The 18,762-nt window shown below is 41.8% G+C and overlaps 7 protein-coding genes across 7 annotated transcripts; 5 read left to right on the top strand and 2 right to left on the bottom strand. All coding sequences in view use genetic code 12, as the record gives it.

Annotated features, from left to right (window-relative positions):
* Nucleotides 1–107: 107 nt before the first annotated feature.
* On the bottom strand, nucleotides 108–3,029 carry PICST_55651 (part of protein complex with Sin3p and Stb1p; the record flags this gene model as incomplete). The annotated part of the gene is made up of 1 exon (XM_001382383.1): nucleotides 108–3,029. A coding segment is annotated over one exon (2,922 nt), but the record flags the coding sequence as incomplete, so codon positions are not given.
* A 2,203-nt stretch (nucleotides 3,030–5,232) lies between these two features.
* On the top strand, nucleotides 5,233–7,023 carry DAL4.3 (allantoin permease; the record flags this gene model as incomplete). Its single annotated transcript, XM_001382926.1, has 1 exon — nucleotides 5,233–7,023. The coding sequence occupies one exon, from the start codon at nucleotides 5,233–5,235 to the stop codon at nucleotides 7,021–7,023; it is 1,791 nt and encodes a 596-aa protein (XP_001382963.2).
* Nucleotides 7,024–7,605: 582 nt separating this feature from the next.
* Nucleotides 7,606–9,141, top strand: PICST_29727 (predicted protein; the record flags this gene model as incomplete). The annotated part of the gene is made up of 1 exon (XM_001382925.1): nucleotides 7,606–9,141. The coding sequence occupies one exon, from the start codon at nucleotides 7,606–7,608 to the stop codon at nucleotides 9,139–9,141; it is 1,536 nt and encodes a 511-aa protein (XP_001382962.2).
* Nucleotides 9,142–10,620: 1,479 nt separating this feature from the next.
* On the top strand, nucleotides 10,621–12,549 carry GAP1.7 (general amino acid permease; the record flags this gene model as incomplete). Its single annotated transcript, XM_001382924.1, has 2 exons — nucleotides 10,621–10,784; nucleotides 10,848–12,549. The coding sequence occupies 2 exons, from the start codon at nucleotides 10,621–10,623 to the stop codon at nucleotides 12,547–12,549; spliced, it is 1,866 nt and encodes a 621-aa protein (XP_001382961.2).
* Nucleotides 12,550–13,460: 911 nt separating this feature from the next.
* PICST_29725 (predicted protein) lies at nucleotides 13,461–13,841 on the bottom strand (the record flags this gene model as incomplete). Its single annotated transcript, XM_001382382.1, has 1 exon — nucleotides 13,461–13,841. The coding sequence occupies one exon, from the start codon at nucleotides 13,839–13,841 to the stop codon at nucleotides 13,461–13,463; it is 381 nt and encodes a 126-aa protein (XP_001382419.2).
* A 1,439-nt stretch (nucleotides 13,842–15,280) lies between these two features.
* On the top strand, nucleotides 15,281–15,790 carry PICST_41434 (Sybindin-like protein; the record flags this gene model as incomplete). Its single annotated transcript, XM_001382923.1, has 1 exon — nucleotides 15,281–15,790. One exon carries the CDS (start codon nucleotides 15,281–15,283, stop codon nucleotides 15,788–15,790), a length of 510 nt encoding a protein of 169 aa, XP_001382960.2.
* A 1,454-nt stretch (nucleotides 15,791–17,244) lies between these two features.
* On the top strand, nucleotides 17,245–18,255 carry GRP2.2 (NADPH-dependent Cinnamyl-alcohol dehydrogenase; the record flags this gene model as incomplete). Its single annotated transcript, XM_001382922.1, has 1 exon — nucleotides 17,245–18,255. The coding sequence occupies one exon, from the start codon at nucleotides 17,245–17,247 to the stop codon at nucleotides 18,253–18,255; it is 1,011 nt and encodes a 336-aa protein (XP_001382959.2).
* Between the last annotated feature and the right edge of the window lie 507 nt (nucleotides 18,256–18,762).

The raw sequence follows: 18,762 nt of genomic DNA, 5'->3' as shown, positions 1-18,762 counted from the left end.
TGATCACAATAGTGAAGGTATTGTATACTATTAGATCAGTACATTTAATTTACGACTCATGATACTTTGTATATTTAATCATTATTATGATACCTGTATGTTCTCAGCTAACCACTGAGAGATGGCAATGTTTCGATCGAAGCTACACTGTCACGAGCAGGTTCTCGTCCAATCATTGTATAAGCCAGCTTGATCAACTCTCTATCTGGATCAAGCTTGACCCATGATTGCCTGATACGCTCCAAGTTCATGTTGGCACGATCAAACTTGAAGAGCTGGGAAAGATAGCTAAATAATTCAAATATAAAGATGACAAAGCTCTCAAACATGTTGCTAAAGAAAGTTTGATTCTTATTGGTATCACTAGGGAGGGGCTCGACAGAACCTCCCAACTTTGATATAAGATCGGATTGTTCTGCCGGTGTGAATACTTCTTGAAATCTTCTCAGATTGACCAAACTCTCCACTATCTTATTTAACTTGCCTCTGCTTTGGTCATTCAACTTTACGTTCATCAACTTGCAGTTTTCATCTAGCTCGTTGATTCTCTTCACCACTATTCTGGTCTCGTAGCATAAACGATCAATAGTCGTTGTCAAACCATGGACATCGTACTTCAAATGGCCAATGAGATCCTCGTCGACTACCTTCACCTTGTTGGCATTCATTTGATGGTGAACATTGTTCAATTTCTTGAGCTCAAGATTGAGCAACTGGTACGATCTCTGGATGTTGGTGTTCAGAACTAATCCCAGTTCTTGCAATGGTGAATCGTCACCAAAAGACTTCTTCAAGTTGTCATATTTCATCAAGTTTCCAATGCTCAGGATGTAACTATCGCTGAATGTATCGAGCGTGTCGAGAGTGATGTCTCCCTTTTGTAACAAATAGTTTTCGATCTGAGAACAGCTAGCACTTTTGCGTAGTTTATGTGATTCCTCAACTAGTACAGGTTTTATAACATTGTCCTTCTTGGTTAGCACAAGTAAGTTAAGATTTGCTTCATGCTTGTTCAACAAGAAAGGAAAAGAATTACGTCTGTTCAAATTTCTCAGAAATCTCAACATCGGACTAGGACCATCAAGACTTTCGTCCTCTTCTGTTGGCTCAAATCCGTTGTTACTGGAACTAGTTTTGCTTAAATCCGATAACGACTCGGTGGGAATCTGAAGTAAAGAATCCACGATCGTATTGGATATTAGAGATGGCTTCTTCGATTCAATTGAACTATGCGAATCCCTTCTAGTTGATCCCTGCTGAGCATAACTGGAATTCTTCCATAGATTTGAATTGTAGGACGACAACAAGTTTCTTCTATTTTGAATACCAAGCTTGACTTTCGTAAGACCCCTGGAGTACCTTGATAAGTCAGAAATCTGTGAGGACGACGATGGCTGAGTCTGGCTGATTCTATCACGTAGACTAACAAACTCATACTGCCTGCTTGCGATATCATCGGCTAAAACCGTGTTACCACGTCTATCAAGGTGAGCACTATGACTGCCATGACTGTGATCATGGTGAAGATGTATTTGAGATGAACTGTGATCAATACTGGAAGTCTGTGAGGCAGCTGTGGCACCACCTACACCGCGGAATAATCTAATAAGCGTTTTCCCAGTCAAATGAGTTTTCACCAAGAATTCTAAATCCAATGTTTCTACATCCAAAGGTGTTGCACTATCAGCTAGTTTGGCTATTCTGTTTCTGAATCTTCCTCCACCAGCAGGCTCGTCCGCGTCCCTGTTTGAGATGTTGATACGATCCAGGACTGTGCTCTTGACGACATTGGTGAGCTTCTTCAACTCCATGCCGTAGTAGCTTTTGTTTTTCCTATGCTGAATAGGCGAACTCAAACTGAGTCTTGGAATAGTGACATTCGATGTAGAATCAGTCAATTCATAGAAGTTGTCCTGAAAATCATAGCTGTTTTCCGGGCTATGGTATTGTTTGCTATTAGAGCCAGATTTGTCTGGTATGAGTTTGGCATTTGTGATTGTGAAAAGTTTGTTCAAGGTCTCCAAATCGAGTTTACGACGTTTCTCCAACTTGTACTGTTTTTGAAATTGACCAATGGAAAGCATAAAGTTTTCGAAATCAAACGGATCTTTGGGAACATCACATCCACCAATAATGTGTAGTCTCATCTTTATACTGAGCACCAAGCTGATGATGGCAGCTACGGTTCTAGAATGCAATATGCCATGTTTTGGATTTGGCTTAACGTTGAAATGGGGTAAACCAATCAAGTTCCACCAGTTGAGAATGGCTTCTTCCGTTTTGTTACAGAGCAATCCGTCACAATACTTAGGATCTAGTAAGTCGAAGTAGAACAAGCAGATCTGGATGACATTCACAAGTTCTCTAATTGCGAACTTCACGGGAATATTGAAGTTATATATCTTGTACATTTGTCTGAACTTGTCTTCGTTGGCATCAGACAACTTATCGGCCAATAGCGAAGAGGAGCGACCTGTGCATTGCAACTTCTTCAAGTCAGAGTTTACTGCAAAGTCTGTTTCGATTGACCGAGAGTCGCCCAGTGCAATTGGCACCAAGTTAAGATCTGAGGGCAAAGACGTTAAGCTGGTGACAAAACAGACTTCGTTTGTAGAAAAGTCAGAAGTAGCTAGTGTCGCTGGCTGGCTCTCATGCAGGGCTAAACTCCGGGTGTCTTCGTCTACAGTATTCATACGGTTAGAATCTTTCTCGTCCATATGTTTAATCTTGGAGTGGTTGAGTAACAATTCGTTTAGGTACTCCTGGAACCGCAACGGGTAGTACTTGGACTGTTTCTTGAAAATGGTGAAGCGCATTACGCTGACCTTGGACAGCATGTTGCCTGTGAAAGTCGAGATTACGGTGCCTATCTTACGTTCGTTCACCCATTTCTCCACCAAGTATATGTCAAAACCATATATGGTCAGCTCTTCGAGCAAATGGAATTCTCCGGAGGCTATAAATGCTTTCTGGAAATATCGCACAGCATTGAAGTCCGGAATTACATAAGTGATGAACTCGTTGGGGTCGATGGCACTGAGCTTGCGAGAGCCACCTGACCCGGTAGTTGACACCGAGCCATAGCGAGTATTAGAATTGGGATTGGTGGTTGTATTGTCGATCGTTTTGTTCGTGCTGGAACTGTGATAGTATCCATTGGCTACTCCGCGATACAGTGGACTTAGGATCTCCATGAAAAGCCTTTTTTGGTGGATAACTTAAACCTGTAGCGTTTGAGAGGTTTGAAAGGTTTGAAATGACTCGTTCAATGTTCTTAGTTGGTTGATTGAAAGCTTCTACTGAAGAAACCTTGATTCCATTTCACTACTAATAGAGAATCAGTGGGGTGGTATAGTTATGAGGCATAACGGTTGTCACGTGTGAGGCTATGACATTTCCAAGTGCAGGATTTAGTAGAAATCTTCTTCCTCTAGATTAAATGTGGCTGCAACTTCCATTTAAAATTGATTCTACAACCTGATAATCACCTACAACGCTGTATCGAGGGATGGGCTCATTCTATCAATTGGATCCATTATTTGTACAAGAAGTTGGAAAGTTGTGGTATTTCTGTCTATAAGCCAAAATTGCACTCAATCACAAAGGGTTACATTCTTTATGGATATTTGTATACAAAGAGTATGACTTGATGTAATTTTATGTGATTCATTACATCAGTGAAGATAATAAGCTTAACAAAAGTACTGAAATATTATGTAATACTTCTTTCCAATGTGTTTCTGTTTATCTAACTAATCAAAAGACATTAGCACAAGGAGCGCAATTTCTTAACTTATGCGTGGAATCCTTTCTATACACACAAACAGGATTACAATATCGTATAGATACAGTTAGGTCCTTGCAGACAGTTTCGCCGACTTTTATTAAACAGGGGTTGATCGTATTTCTTCACCAGTTGGGGTTGGGGTTGGGGTTGGAGTTGCGAAAAGTGAGATTGTGCAGGGGGGCTGAGTTTCAATTTATAATGATAAGGAAATCAAAACCCCCAGTAACAGGAACGGCAAGACAATACAGCGATCTACGGCTAACTTGTCCTAACAAAGTAATTAATACTGGTTCTATGAAAAGAGAAAGTGGAGAAAATAGGTGGTATGAAAACAAATAATAACGATTCAGGGATCTTGACTAGACAATAAACAATAATTCCCTTTCATTCCACTATGAACAGACTCCCTGCGACGTTCAAAGGACAATATCGAAAACTCTGGTCTCTTCTAGCATGGTTTAGACAGTTGATGTCTACAGCAAAAAGATTATGAATTACCCCTTTTATGGTTAGCGAGGTATATCTAGGAAAGAATAGCATATGTTAAGAGAGCTCCAACAGAAAGTTTCAATCATCACAAGAAAATATCTCTGAGCTTTAGTATTACATTTACATCTGATAAGCTAATAAAAATTCTACAACAGCATCAACGAGCTGTGGCAGATTAGAAGGATGTATTGAAAACTCTTGGGCTATCCTTATCATTTCTATTCCTCTATTGAAAATTCTTTGATTAATTCATTGAGTTAAATTAACCTTTTGTAGATCCAAAGACCTCTATTCACCAAAACGATACATTTCGTTTGCAATGTCCAACTATGCTAAATTACACGTTGAGATCTGTTAGCGAAGATCTTCCAAACCAACTCAGAACAATGTTGATAAGACAAATCTGATTCATTGTCTAATAAAGCTTTTCAGTTCGAAGTTTCACTTCACCGATTTTTCGCTCCGATTTTTCAGTTCCGCTAATTTTTCACCTCAAAAATTTTTATTCGCTTGTGGCCATGGTCAATTAGTGGCATTTTGCCAATTTAAAACAATTTTCCATTGTTATAATCTATACAAGAATGCAATTATATTCACTAATTCACCTGTTGGAAAAAGAATGCCACAAAAAGGATCGCCCTTTTGGTCCACCTCATTTAGCTAATCAGCGAATTATATCTGGTGCTGAGCCGTGCACCTTCCCTATTGGGAGAAGTAGCTGATAACGATTTCGAGATGCATAATGTCAAGAGTCTGAAAATTTTATTATGTGAAAAGTTCACAACTTGATTTCGGGCCCGTTTATTTCTCTTCACTTTTTGCTTTCTTGTCCTCTGTATCTTTATCTTTCCTAATAGAACACAGGGAACAGTTTCCAGAGCATATATATTAGAGCCTGCTCTCTCTTCCTTGTGATAAACTCCGATCTGTAAATAGTTACTAGCAATCACAGCAAAATGGATTCAAAAGTTGAAAAGATCAATACCGTAGTCTCTGAAGAGAGAGGCTCTGTGGAGGATAGCTATACCGAATACGATGAGTTGACCTTCTGGCAAAGATTGGTGAGAAAACTCGAAGTCCAGCCCAAAGGTGACTTGACCCATTCTCAAATGTTCTTATACAACTACGATTTGCGTCCAGTGGAAGCTGAAAGAAGACAATGGGCTTGGTACAACTATGTCTTTTTCTGGGTTGCTGATTCTTTCAACATAAATACTTGGCAGATTGCAGCAACTGGTATTCAGCAGGGTGGTATGAACTGGTGGCAGACGTGGATATCCGTTTGGATCGGATATACTTTCACTGGTATCTTTGTATCGCAGGCTTCTAGAGTTGGTTTGTTTTATCATATTTCTTTTCCCGTTTCCATTAGATCCTCTTTTGGTATCTATGGTTCGCTCTGGCCAGTCATTAACCGTGTGGTTATGTCTGCTGTGTGGTATGCTGTTCAATGTTCAGTTGCTGGACCCTGTGTCGAAGTCATGTTGAGAGCTATTTTTGGTCAAAACCTCGACAAGACTATGCCCAATGGAATTAAAGATAAAGATTTAACTACTTTCAAATTCTTGTGTTTTTTCTTATTCTGGTTGTTTTCTTTGCCATTTCTCTGGTTCCCTCCTCATAAGGTTAGACATTTGTTCACAGTCAAAGCCTACGTAGTCCCAGTAGCTGGTATTGCCTTTTTGGTGTGGACTATTGTTAAGGCAGGTGGCATTGGTCCTGTCGTACATCAACCAGCTACTGTTAGTGGAAGTAAATTAGGCTGGGCCTTTGTCGCTTCTACCATGAACTCTTTGGCTAACTTTGCTACCTTGATTGTCAATGCTCCAGATTTCTCTCGTTTCTCCACAAAGCCTTCTTGGAGCATGAAGTACTTGGTCTACACCATTTCCATTCCTACATGTTTCTCATTAACTTCCTTGATCGGTATTTTGGTCACTTCTGCTTCGCTGAACATGTATGGTGAAACCTACTGGTCTCCATTGGATGTCTTGAGCAGATTTTTAGATAACTACACTTCTGGAAACAGAGCTGGTGTGTTCTTACTTGGTCTTGCCTTTGCCTTGGCTCAATTAGGAACAAATATCTCTGCTAATTCTCTCTCTTTCGGTACCGATGTCACAGCCATTATGCCCAGATTCATGAGTATCAGAAGAGGTAGTTACTTATGTGCTGCTATTGCTCTTGCTGTGTGTCCTTGGAAATTAACTTCCTCTTCGTCCATGTTCACTACGTATTTATCTGCGTACTCTGTTTTCCTTTCGTCTATTGCTGGTGTCGTTTCTTGTGATTACTACCATGTTAGAAGAGGTCGTCTTTTCTTGACTCACTTATACTCCATGACAGCTCCTGGGTCTTCCGCTCCATCTATCTACAAATACAATGCTCTTGGTATCAACTTGAGAGCTTTTGTCGCATACGTCGGAGGTATCTTGCCCAATATTGTCGGTTTCGTAGGGGCTACAGAAACCCACAAAGTTCCTATTGGTGCTACCAAAGTGTATCAGTTGAACTTTTTCGTTGGATTCATTTCTTCCTACGTATTGTACTACTTATTGTGCTATTTCTTCCCAGTTGCAGGAGCTCCCAATCTTGGACCTTTTGAAAAGGGCTGGTACGAAAAGCATGCAGAAGTGGAAGACTTTGAGGACGAATTGACTGGAAAGATAGTCGATCCAGATAACATCCCAGAGGTAGCATTCTCCACTAGCTATACTTCTGGCAAGTATGATGTAAAATCGTTATAGATATACATGCAATATATGGTACGATAATGTTTTGAATTCAGATATTACTGTAGACTTCCTTACTGTTCGAGGATGTATAATATAATTTCATTTGGCCAGGGTGAATTTTAGCTTTTGATAGCTTTGGGGTGTGATAAAAGGAATATTTTTTCATGAATATAGTTTTTCTCATTTGTACGCCGACACAACAATGTGGCATATTTAATCCAATACTTCATTTTTTATCCTCAAAGTTTCAGCAATGATATCAGACTACTCTATACTCCTTGCCAATCACCTTCTGCCTCCATTATTCCTACTTTCTCATCAACCTACCATCTAATATCCAATCATTTTGCAACTGAATGTGTACATGCAGGCCAGCAGCCATAGTGAGGCTCTGGTTCCATGGATAATTCTACACAATGTAGGTGACCTCGGCTTATGCTCAAAACCAGAAAGAGCGTGAAGTTGATAGTGGTGGTAAAACGCCTTATTCATCACTGTTATAGATTATATAAAGAGGCGATTGCGTGGCCCAATTTTCAAGACACTGCTACTGCCCCACCCTTAGCTGCCCCGCTATTGACCCCACTTCCAGTGATGCTCATCTCCAGATTGCGATGCCCTAATAGAGTCGTAGTAAGATTTTTCACAGGTGCCGCCAGAGCTAGGAAGTTCACTGTACCTGATGACTACAAGGAGACTCACCTCAACATTAGCGCCATTCCACTCTCAACATGCTTGAAAATCTGGAAAAGGTCGCTTAAACCACAAAGACTCAACCAATTACAGCATGAATTGGTGGAGCTCATGTATCCATCTAATCTGGAAGAAAATAAGGATGTCCATAGAGAATACAAACAGGTCAAGATAGATAAAGAAGGAAACCATATCAACGAAGTTAGCTTTCTGGTCGTACACGATCCAAGTCTTTCCACCAAACACGTAGTATTTGTCCATGGATATGGGGCTTCTTTAGGATGCTTTGCACGTAATTTCCAGGTGATCAATTTGTTGAAGAATGACAAAACGCATAACTATAAAGTTCATTTTCTAGATAATTTGACTTTTGGACTCTCTTCAAATCCCAAGCTCAACAACCCATTCATCAACAAGTGGTGGATCGCCCAAGCTCCAAAGCTCAAACTCCACGATCTGCAAATACCCACAGACCCCAAAAAGTTGTATAACAAGTATTACAAGTTGATAGATGGTTACGAGATAGACGTAAATGAGTTCAAGAAATACCAGAGTCACTACTGGCCCATATTGAAGGACCTCGAGCATTACCACACTTCAGCACTTGACAATTGGAGGGCAGCTTCTGGCATCGATAAGATAGACTACTTGGTGGGTCATTCATATGGAGGCTACTGGTCAGCTTCGTATTCGGTCAGGTACCCCGACAATCTCAAGAACTTGATTTTGCTTTCTCCTGTTGGAGTCGAAAGACACGCACAGGCTGTGACGAATGACAGTGTAGATTCAGTTCCGGAATCAATCAAAGTTGTCAAGCTCAAACCTAGTGTAGACCCTACCTCGTTCAAGTTCTTGACTCGCATCCCTATTCTTAACTCTAAACATAATTTTAGTTGGTACTACTGGCTTCCATTTATGCCACGGTTCCTCAAATGGCTCGGACCATGGGGAGTTTCGCAGTACTATAAAATGTGGTTAAGCAAGTTGCTCAAGATCAACAAGCTTATCAAGAAGAAAGGTGGTGCATCAGCATTATTCAAAAGCAGCAATGACTTGGTCTATGGCACGCCCAAGGAAGTGATGTTAATTGTAGAGTACCTCTACAACTCCATCAGCAGGGGGTCTAGAAGTGATGTCTACATCAAGAATTTATTGACTCCATCTACCGTGAGTAAATGGCCCCTCTACGACAAGTTTCATGACTTTTTCAAGAACCAGCCTAAGAACAAGTTTCCCATCCACTTGTTGTATGGTCAGTTCGATTTCATGAATGCTGAAGCGGGAGAAAAGTTAGCGCATTTGATTAACTCTAAGTCAGACAAGGAAACTGCCAGTTTCTACAAGATCAGTGAGGGAGGACACAACTTGTACATTGACAATCCGTTTGAAACTAATCAGGTTATTTATGAGATTGTTACGGGCAAGAATGACAAATAGAGAACTCCCACTATGTTTGCAAGAGATGTAAATAGTAATAATATACACGATAGCATAGAATCAAAGCTTGTAAATCTGTCATGGCATTTGACTCAGAAAAGTGAAGAGGCCCAAAATGTTGCAAGAGACCGATTGGACTTGCAAAGATGACAAGAAGTGAGTTCGTAAAGCAGAGTATTGTTGTATTTGTGGCCAAGTTGTACAACGCTGGACAGGGTATTCCTAGCCGAGATGGTCAGTTAGCAGACTACGGAGAAAACCAAGCTAAGAAACACTTTTGACGCCATTACCCAATACTAGTGATTCATGTACATGTATCAGTGGACTCTCAAGTGAGATCCGAGTTCAGCGGTGGCCCAGAGATCAATTAAAATGGTTTTTCTTAGATTACGTTTCTTGACATATTTTACCAACAAAAAGATCAACACTGGTGACTCAACTCTGGTGACTCAACTCTGGTGACTATTTAGAAGTATTTCCAACTAAAGTCGGTACTATAGCTCGCTACCAGAATAAACATATATATCTACATACTCATGAATAACAACAGCGACAGCTTCTTCGTCCTGCCCCGCCATGCCTTCTTATGCAAATTCCAGTCTTATCTCAGCCAATGTAACTTCTTCTTTTCTTGCAACCTGCCTATGTACACAATTTTGCCCTAACAGGAAGAATGCGTCCATGTTCCAAGATTTGATAGGGTTACCGTGGCAGCATGGTATGTGCCGGGGCCATCATCTATTGATAAGCCTGGACAGCTCATTGTCGTCTAAAAAGGACAATGGGAGAATCGCAGTACAAAACTAAACCCCCCTTACGAAAATTTTCACTTTATTAGGGGAGCCGTAGCCGTGGGAACAACTGGAGAAATACATATATTCTTTCTAGCGACAGCTGGGGCCCGTTTAAAATCCATATAAACCGCAAGAATGCAAATATTATAAAAGAATAGTTTTCTCTTCTCAACTCAGAGACGTCCACCGTGCTGTTTGTATCATTTTCTTTCTTCCCATCCAAAGCTCTGCTCGTTCATTTTAGTCATCTGATCTGCTATCGAGGTGACATCAGGGCTAACCGTTTTCATTTTTTTCGCTTGACTAGTTGAATTTTGTGGCCGCAGATACCAAGTGTGACTCCAAGACTTTTCTAGCAAATTAAAGATCCCTATAAATCGTCACATCTTCGTGATACCTCCTACACTTTCGACTTCTACTCGTGCTTACCAGCCACTACTTATTTCATTTTCGTACGCTACTTTCCTTGCTTCACTTCACAGCCACATCCAACTTCTCACGCTACTTGCTCATTATTATAGCTGAGCATCTACCACTATCTACATCAATATTTTCCATCGGCTACACAACTTACGATTTCTCTCATCCGCATTTCTGATTCACAGTTACTACATCCAATATGGTAGAGAAAATGCCCACAGACTACCACACCTCACCGCGTGCCTCGTCACTAGACGAGGAGGGCATGGTATCTTCACTAGCATCGGGCCAGTCCTCCGATACCGGCTCGGAGTATTCAGAATACTCCGTCTACTCCAGAAGTTACCATCCCAGGGACTTGTTCTACGACTTCATCGACTCGTTCAAGCCCTTCGACTACTCCGTCTTACCACCTATATACAATACTGAGTCAGGAACTCATCAGGGGACCCACGATATCGAAAATCGCGATGTTCTGAACCTTGTAGCCAGAGACACCCTTGTGTCAGACAAACTGGTCCTTCACCCCAACCACCCACAATTTGATTATTCACATCTCACAGAGCTTGAGAGAGCGGCTTTGGTCACGGCAACATCGCCCCTTTCAAAGCACTTGAAAACTCGTCATTTGACCCTTATCTCCCTTGGTGGTGCTATCGGTACCGGGCTCTTCATAGGTCTGGCTCTGTCCTTGAGCCATGCTGGCCCTCTAGGAATGCTCTTGGTGTGGATCTTTATCGGCTCGATCACCTTCACGACGATGTCGTCACTTTCAGAATTAGCAACTGCTTTTCCTATTGCTGGTTCCTTTGTCACATTCACCACATTATTCATAGATGCCTCCTGTGGCTTCGCTATAGCTTGGAACTATGCCTTACAGTGGTTGGTAACCATGCCTCTAGAACTTGTTGCAGTCTCGATGACATTCTCCTATTGGAATACAGATGTTCATCCGGCTGTGTATGTTGCCATCTTCTACGTAGTCATTGTAGTGATCAACTTGTTCGGTGTAAAAGGATACGGTGAGGCAGAGTCCTTGTTCAGTATTATCAAAATTATAGCCGTCATCGGCTTCAACATCTTGTCCATCATTATAGTCACCGGGGGTGTCCCTGGACAACCCTACATCGGAGGCAAGTACTGGCATAAACCAGAAGGAGGGTTATTTAACACTGTGGAGCCATTTAAACAATGCTGCTACATCATTGCTAATGCCTCGTTTGCCTACGCTGGGGTAGAGATCTTTGCCCTTGCGGCAGTAGAAAGTAAGCAGCCTAAGAAATCGATCAACAGCGCCAGAAAGCAGATTTTCTACCGTATTCTTGTTTTTTACATCTGTTCGCTTGTAATGATTGGTTTGCTTGTGCCCTACACAGACGAGAGATTGTTGGGAACTAACACTAAGGCCGGCAACATTGGAGTTGATATCAACACCTCTCCATTTGTAATTGCAATCAAAAACGCAAACATCAGAGCATTGCCTACTATCATGAACATCGTGATTATAATCACTGTTGTATCAGTTGGAAATGCCAGTGTGTATGGCTCTTCTCGTGCCTTGTGTGCACTTGGAGCCTTGAGACAGGGTCCTTCTATTTTGAACTTTATAGATCGTAGAGGTAGACCAATGGCTGGACTTCTAGTCCAGTTTGCCTTTGGATTGTTAGCCTTCTTGGTAGCAATTCCTGGCCCCAGTGTAACGACTCAGATCTTCAACTGGCTCTTAAGTTTGTCTGGTCTCAGTATCTTGTTCACGTATTTGTCGATTAACATCTGCCACTTGAGATTCCGCAGGGCTTTGAATGTCAGAGCCAGACTTCCTCAGGATGAACTTGTCTACACTTCACCAGTGTGGGTATCGTGGTATGCCATCATCTGCATCATAACTGTGTTGGGATTGCAGTTCTGGGCAGCTTTGTTCCCACCAGGCAACCACGCAGCAGATTGGGAGAGCTTCTTGACCATATACTTGGGGTTGCCTGTGTTGATTTTGTTCTACATATGTCACAAGATCTATGCCAAAATCTTCTTGAAGGTGCCATTGACTAAGTTTTGGCTCACTGCTGAAGAAATAGATATCGACACTGGAAGAAGACAGATTGACATGGAAGCATTGAAGCAAGAGATTGCTGAAGAGAGATTGAGCTTCCAATCCAAACCATTGTATTATAAGGTGTTCCGGTTTTTCTGCTAGACACCGCCTGTTTCGCAGGAAAAAATCATTAGTAATAGTATATTATCAGACTATATGCTGAATAGAGACGATTAACATTCACTGTGTAAGAGACTACTGTATGAGTACGAAGTAGGAGATCAATAATTGATCTGGCTAAATGTAGAGAAATGCGACACAAATCCAACTCAGACGGTCCATACAATTCAAACACACTATGCCTTTTCACGCCTTCATGGAATTATCCACACAATTCTTCACTACAGTACCCCCTATTCTTAACCTCTATCCCCGTAAGCATTGCCTGTCTTTATAACTCTAGACGACAAATATGGGGTAGCATGGTAGTCCTCTGTCGGAGATGACCCAAAGCCGCGTTGGGTGACTTTTGCTTTCTAATACACGGTTGAACGGACCAAAACAGAGTGACCTGCGACTGGCTGCAACAAGACCCAAAACGGACACAGAAACCAAAACATACCCCGAAGGTGGAGTACAATCGACTCGAAAGCCTTGGTTGGAGATGAAATTTTCACTTTCACGTGCCCCAACTCACGTGCTCACGTAATAACATCCCGATCTGGGGACATGGCTCGAGGAATAATCCGAGCTGGGATATTGTGGAGCAAGGAAAGCATTAGGCGACAGGCACAGCTGCAGCTCTGATGAAACAAGTGAAAAGATTTTCCAGTGAAATTTCTACAGCTACTCGTGTTTGTGTGATTTCAATAAATAAAATGTATTATTATGTATGATGAACCTTTAACCTAACCTAGAAATATGAAGTGTAAGAGTGATGAAATGAACTGAAATAAAGTGAAATGAAACATGAAATGCAAACCAACCGCCCGCCGCGTACCCAAAAAACCAATGCTAACCCAGAACTCCCATAAGAATTGTGTCTAAATCGACATGCAACAATAATATGCTAGCTAGTACTCAATACTAGATTCAAGGCTGGAGTAAGCCAGGGTGGGAGGAGAGTTGTGGAAAAGCCACTTTCTGTAGTTAGACTGGATGAGCTGGTTGTTGTGCTGGACAGACAAGTCCAACTCACTGTCGTAGGCTAGGCAATTGTGGTTGTGTAACACCGACTGCTTGCAGAAGGCACATTCGTAGAGCAAATTGGTGGTGTAGTTAGATTTTTCCAAACGCAAATGCTGTGGCACCAAGAGAGGTGAGTCTGGCAAGGTGGCTGGCGTGGAAACTTCGGCGACCTCGCTGTGGTCTTCCTCGTTGATGTTGAACTCGAAGATATCTTCGAAGTCGGAGTAGTCGTAGACTTCTTCCTCGGAGTAGGTGTAATTAGACATTGCAAATGTGTGGCTATGAAAAGTTCAGTAGAAGCTATAGTAGTTATGGTAATTTGCAATCGTTAAGTAGTAAGTCTCAGTCGGAGCAATTGGGACAGCAAGTAGTAGCAAGTAGTAGCAGTAGCAAGAAGTTATAGCTGAACTCTAGCTAGATGGAAGATGGTGTTTTATTGTGATAACAGCATCGTAACCATTCTCTCTCTGCCAGGAAATCCATTTCCTCTTATAGCATGCCAGAAACTGTTAGTCACAGCCAGAAAATGTCACAAACCCGCACTCCGGTTGTGGTGGTGGTTTTTGTTGTGGTGGTGGTGGTTATGAAACGCAAAAGAAGAAATCTCCACATATTGCTCACCTCACGTGACACCACCAGAGCCCGTGGAGCCAGTCTTAGCCATAGTCGTTCTCCATACTCGGAAATGACGAAGTGATCTGGATTGTTCCACAGCTGCAACGGTTGAGCCGACTTTGGACTCAGATGATGACTCTCGACTACCAACAATGGAGATATACGTCCTCTGCCACACCCGTGCTTCCCAGCACTTTGCGCTTGTTGACTTTTGAGTCAACTCCACCTTTTCTAGATCCACTTTCTCCACAGACCCAGAGCACCACAGCCAACCTTGGTGGACATTGCTTCGACACCAGCAAGCGTTGCATCGCCGTGTCGTGCTGGAAGTCGGCTGGTAGTCGATCTGGCAACGAATCTGGATTTGGTGTTTTCACGTGATCCTGCGCACGCGACTTTTCACAAGTTAGCCAACTGCTGTGGGCTGACTCATGCGAGCCGAATACGAGCTCGCGATAAGGATGATCTCATCTGTACGAGCTTGGTGCAACGTTAGGCAACACGATTCGGGGTCATGGCTCGACGTTTCTTGTTGGGCGTTCCGCAGTTCCGATTAGTCATTGGTGGTTTCGACCAGGTTATGAGATTAAAGCGGTTATGCGCGTAGAATGCAGCACTGAATCTGAAAAGAATCTTGCGAAGATGTCATAAATAGATGGCACAGAAATTGTTAGAATGAATCGAGCTGATTCACCTAACACACACGGCAGTTGTGAAGGGCTTGCCATTTGGCATTTTCATGTGATCTGCCGTTTCATCTGAGCAAAACTGGCAGAGCAGAATCCCACACCATGGTGTCTGAACTCGCATAGTTAACTCTCATAGTTAACTCTCATAGTTAACGGATAAACCCTGCACACAGCAGTAGATCCAGACTGGAGCACTGAAATCAAATCTAGATAGTTCAGCTTGGAGTTTTGATGCACCATCCATCAAGCCAAAGTTACAAAGAGGTTGAGCACCGTCTGGACCCCAATCAAGATAGCACAGCCTTCTACGTTAAGCAGTTCGAATCCACCCCCCGTGTGCATCTGTAAACTATTTTTTCAATCTGAAACGCAATCTGTTCATAATTTTCACCATAATTGCCATGACGATATATTCATTCTACATCTTCGATAGACACTGTAATTGCATCTACAACAGGGAGTTTACACATTTGGATCATGCCAACGCCTCAGGGGTAGGTCAGGTGAATAAGAATAACGACTCCAATGCTTCCAAGTTGCTATTTGGTATACTCTATTCGCTCAAGACGATCTCAGCCAAACTCATAGACCTGGAATCAGAGGCTGAAACCGCAGTGGCCAATGCCCTCAAGTCTTTCACTATCGGACCATATAGAGCACATTACTTGGAATCGCTTACAAGATTGAAATTTGTACTTGTCAGCGACGACAACATTGACAATTTGCAGGCCATCTTGTGGGAGTTGTATTCAGTCTATTACATACGGAACGTAGTACATAATGGGTTATCGCCCATCGAGTTCAAGCAGTCGGATGACTTCAAAGAGAACGAAACCGTGGGGAAAATCAGCAATTCAGGGTTTATCACGGAAACCGACCAATTTCTCCAGTCTCTTCGTTTCTTCAATTGAATAACGTAGCGTACTCAATTGTCACAGCATAATAACAACATACGAAGATTAACAGGTACTGATTCGTACTATTCAAGCATCAGAACGGTTCGCGTTGTTCCCTGGCATATTCCTGCTGCTGGCAAGTTTTATAATCAACCATATGTTGGGAAGTAGGTCATAGTAGATCAGAACAATTGACATGAATGCTGCAGATATGAGCAGCGGTGACAAGAATAGATCAATATAGAGAGCAACGGGGAGTAGTTAACAAGTAATACAACAGAAGGAGAGCATTAACTTACAAGTAGATACGGATACAATGGTTGAGAAAGTAATGATCAGAGTAGGCAACTTTCGTGGGGCGAGAGAAACCGGACACTTCCGTTTTGATGGAGAAAGAGAGAACTCCTCTATTCATCTGGAAGCTGCGGATAACGTCCACTAAATGGCGAACATAATGCAATTACTAATATTGCTAGCTTAATAGAGGGCTCATCTTCCAAAACTGACATTTTAGATAGCATTTCAAAATAAATGGACATTGTGCACATCGTTTCCAACGCTCGTACGGCCGAGAACATCTCCACAAAAGCTTCAAATGTCACCAGAAGTCGCCATCAGCACGGTGTTGCCAGGAACGGATAAACTCCTTCGCAGAGTCGCATACAGTTCCATTCCAATTATTCCAGAAATATTTTTCGCCCAACTGAACTAAACTCAATTCAATTCAAATCAAATCAAGAGAACTCTCCCTCAACTCTGCTCTACTATTCTCTACTCTTCTCGAATGCTTTTCGCGACTGGATAGAATGGGGCTTCGAGAGTGGCTACGAAACAGTATAAAATTCTATATTCCAATGGCCAATTCTACTGTAGATGCCACAAGATGAGCATGAAACTGTGGTACGTTGCTGAATCCTCTACTGATTTGAGCCTCACATTCCAGCGCTGAAATTTTGGTAGAGTACTGCTTTGAGTTCAGGTTCTGAGTCGTTAACAGCGCCAATGTAATTGTAAGCAAGTTCAGGCTTCTTATTGGCTCAATTCGTCCCTTAACGCCGCTTCGCTGCCTATCTCCTAGTCGCTCTTTTTGTACCCCTTGTAATGGACTGATTAGTTATTAATTCTGAGGTGTCTGCAGTTATGTACGGTTAAAGCCCAATTGGGTAGCTCCGACCCGGGCTCGTGTCCATTACTAATCGAGTTGCATACGATGGTTTCTGGTTGCAAGCAGTCCTTGTATGGAGCTATTCAGTAGTAACTAGAGGATGCTATGTACAATTTCTAGCATGAATATGTCAGCCATACGAGTTTCAGAAATATAAAAAGGAGCCTACCAACCCTTCCAAATCTCAATTTCAATTTGTTTCATCATCATACAAAGTACAGTTCTTACAATTGCAACAATTCTAGGAACAGCTCTAAAGTATTCAGATAATCTTCATAACTCAATCCTATTCAATAATTCAAAAATGTCTAAGACTACCGTTTTTCTTTCGGGTGCTACTGGTTACATCGCACAACAAATAATTGTTGAGCTTCTTTCCAAGGGCTATAATGTGGTTGGTTCAGTAAGATCTCAAGAAAAAGGAGAGAAGTTGAAGTCTTACTACGGTGAACACTTTCAATATGTTGTTGTACCTAATTTAGAACAAAAGGGTGTTTTCGATGAAGCCTTGAAGAAGCATCCTGAAGTGACTGTATTCATTCACACTGCATCTCCAGCAACATTCTCTCCCGAAGACAACGAGAGGGATACCTTGATTCCTGCTATCGACGGCACTGTTAATGCCTTGCAGGGCATTGTGGACCATGCTCCTCAGATTAAGAGGGTTGTTTTGACAGGCTCTACTGTCTCTACTGTTGATATTGCTGATTTCACAGATCCTACCTTTTTTATGAACGAAGACTCGTGGGCCAAAGTCACTTATGAAGATGGAAAGACCAAGGATGGTCTTACCGCTTACTGGGCTTCCAAGAAGTACGCAGAAAAGGCAGCCTGGGAGTTTGTAGAATCCAAGAAACCAAACTTCACTATTTCTACAATCCTTCCTGCTTATGTGTTTGGTCCTCAAGCACAAGATGCTGAAGCTAAGGGTCAGTTGAACTTGACTGCCGAAATCGTTGGAGGTTTTTACCGTTTATCCAAGGACGATAAGGTTCCTGAAGTAGCCGGTCCTTTCGTTGACGTCAGAGATGTAGCCAAGGCTCATGTCATTGCTTTCGAGAAGGATGAAGCACAGGGACAAAGAATCATCACATCCAATGGTAGATTCAGTTCACAGTTGATCTTGAACATCATAAGAGAAAAGTTCCCTGAACTCAGAGAGAAGTTGCCAGTTGGAGTTCCTGCCAATGGCAAAGTTCCTGAGTCTGATCTGTGGGATGACAGTAAGTCTAAGAAATTGTTGGGTTTCAAATTCTCTGATATTGAAAAGGTAGTTGTCGATACTATCGAGCAAGTGATCAGAGCCAACGAATAATTGACATGTAATGTTTTGTCTAGAATGTGACACAGGTGTTTTTGTTCTCTTATATAGTTGTTTAGTATTATATGAGATACTTTTTATCAGTAACAGTAACCAATTTTTTTAAGAGTACTTACTTCTTCCAGGAGCTTCAGTCAAGAACAAAAAACACTTGCCTTATAATGATATATTGGTGAAGGTAAGGTTTATTTTACACTGAAAATTCCCATTACTAGCACTAAGTATAAATACACTGCATGTTCGAGTATCATTATCCTTTACATGTTTTCATACTACAAATATAGCTATATGAAGCCTCCCAATCTCATTATATAGAGACAAAGTATCCACTAAGGTTTTAAGCACGTAAAATAGCTCAATTGCTGTTCTCCAAATCGGATCAAGATAACACGTACGATACCATTTCAAAAGTTTCAAGTATCGGTGTCAGTATATAATCTACATGTTCATTTGCCCAGCTGAAAACTCCAAATCATGGCTAGAATATATTTAACCGGGATG

The sequence above is a fragment of the Scheffersomyces stipitis genome, chromosome 2 (genome assembly GCF_000209165.1).
Source record: "Scheffersomyces stipitis CBS 6054 chromosome 2, complete sequence".
NCBI lineage: Eukaryota > Fungi > Ascomycota > Pichiomycetes > Serinales > Debaryomycetaceae > Scheffersomyces > Scheffersomyces stipitis.
The sequence above is the reverse complement of the archived record's forward strand: the minus strand, read 5'-3'. Positions and strand labels throughout refer to the sequence as shown.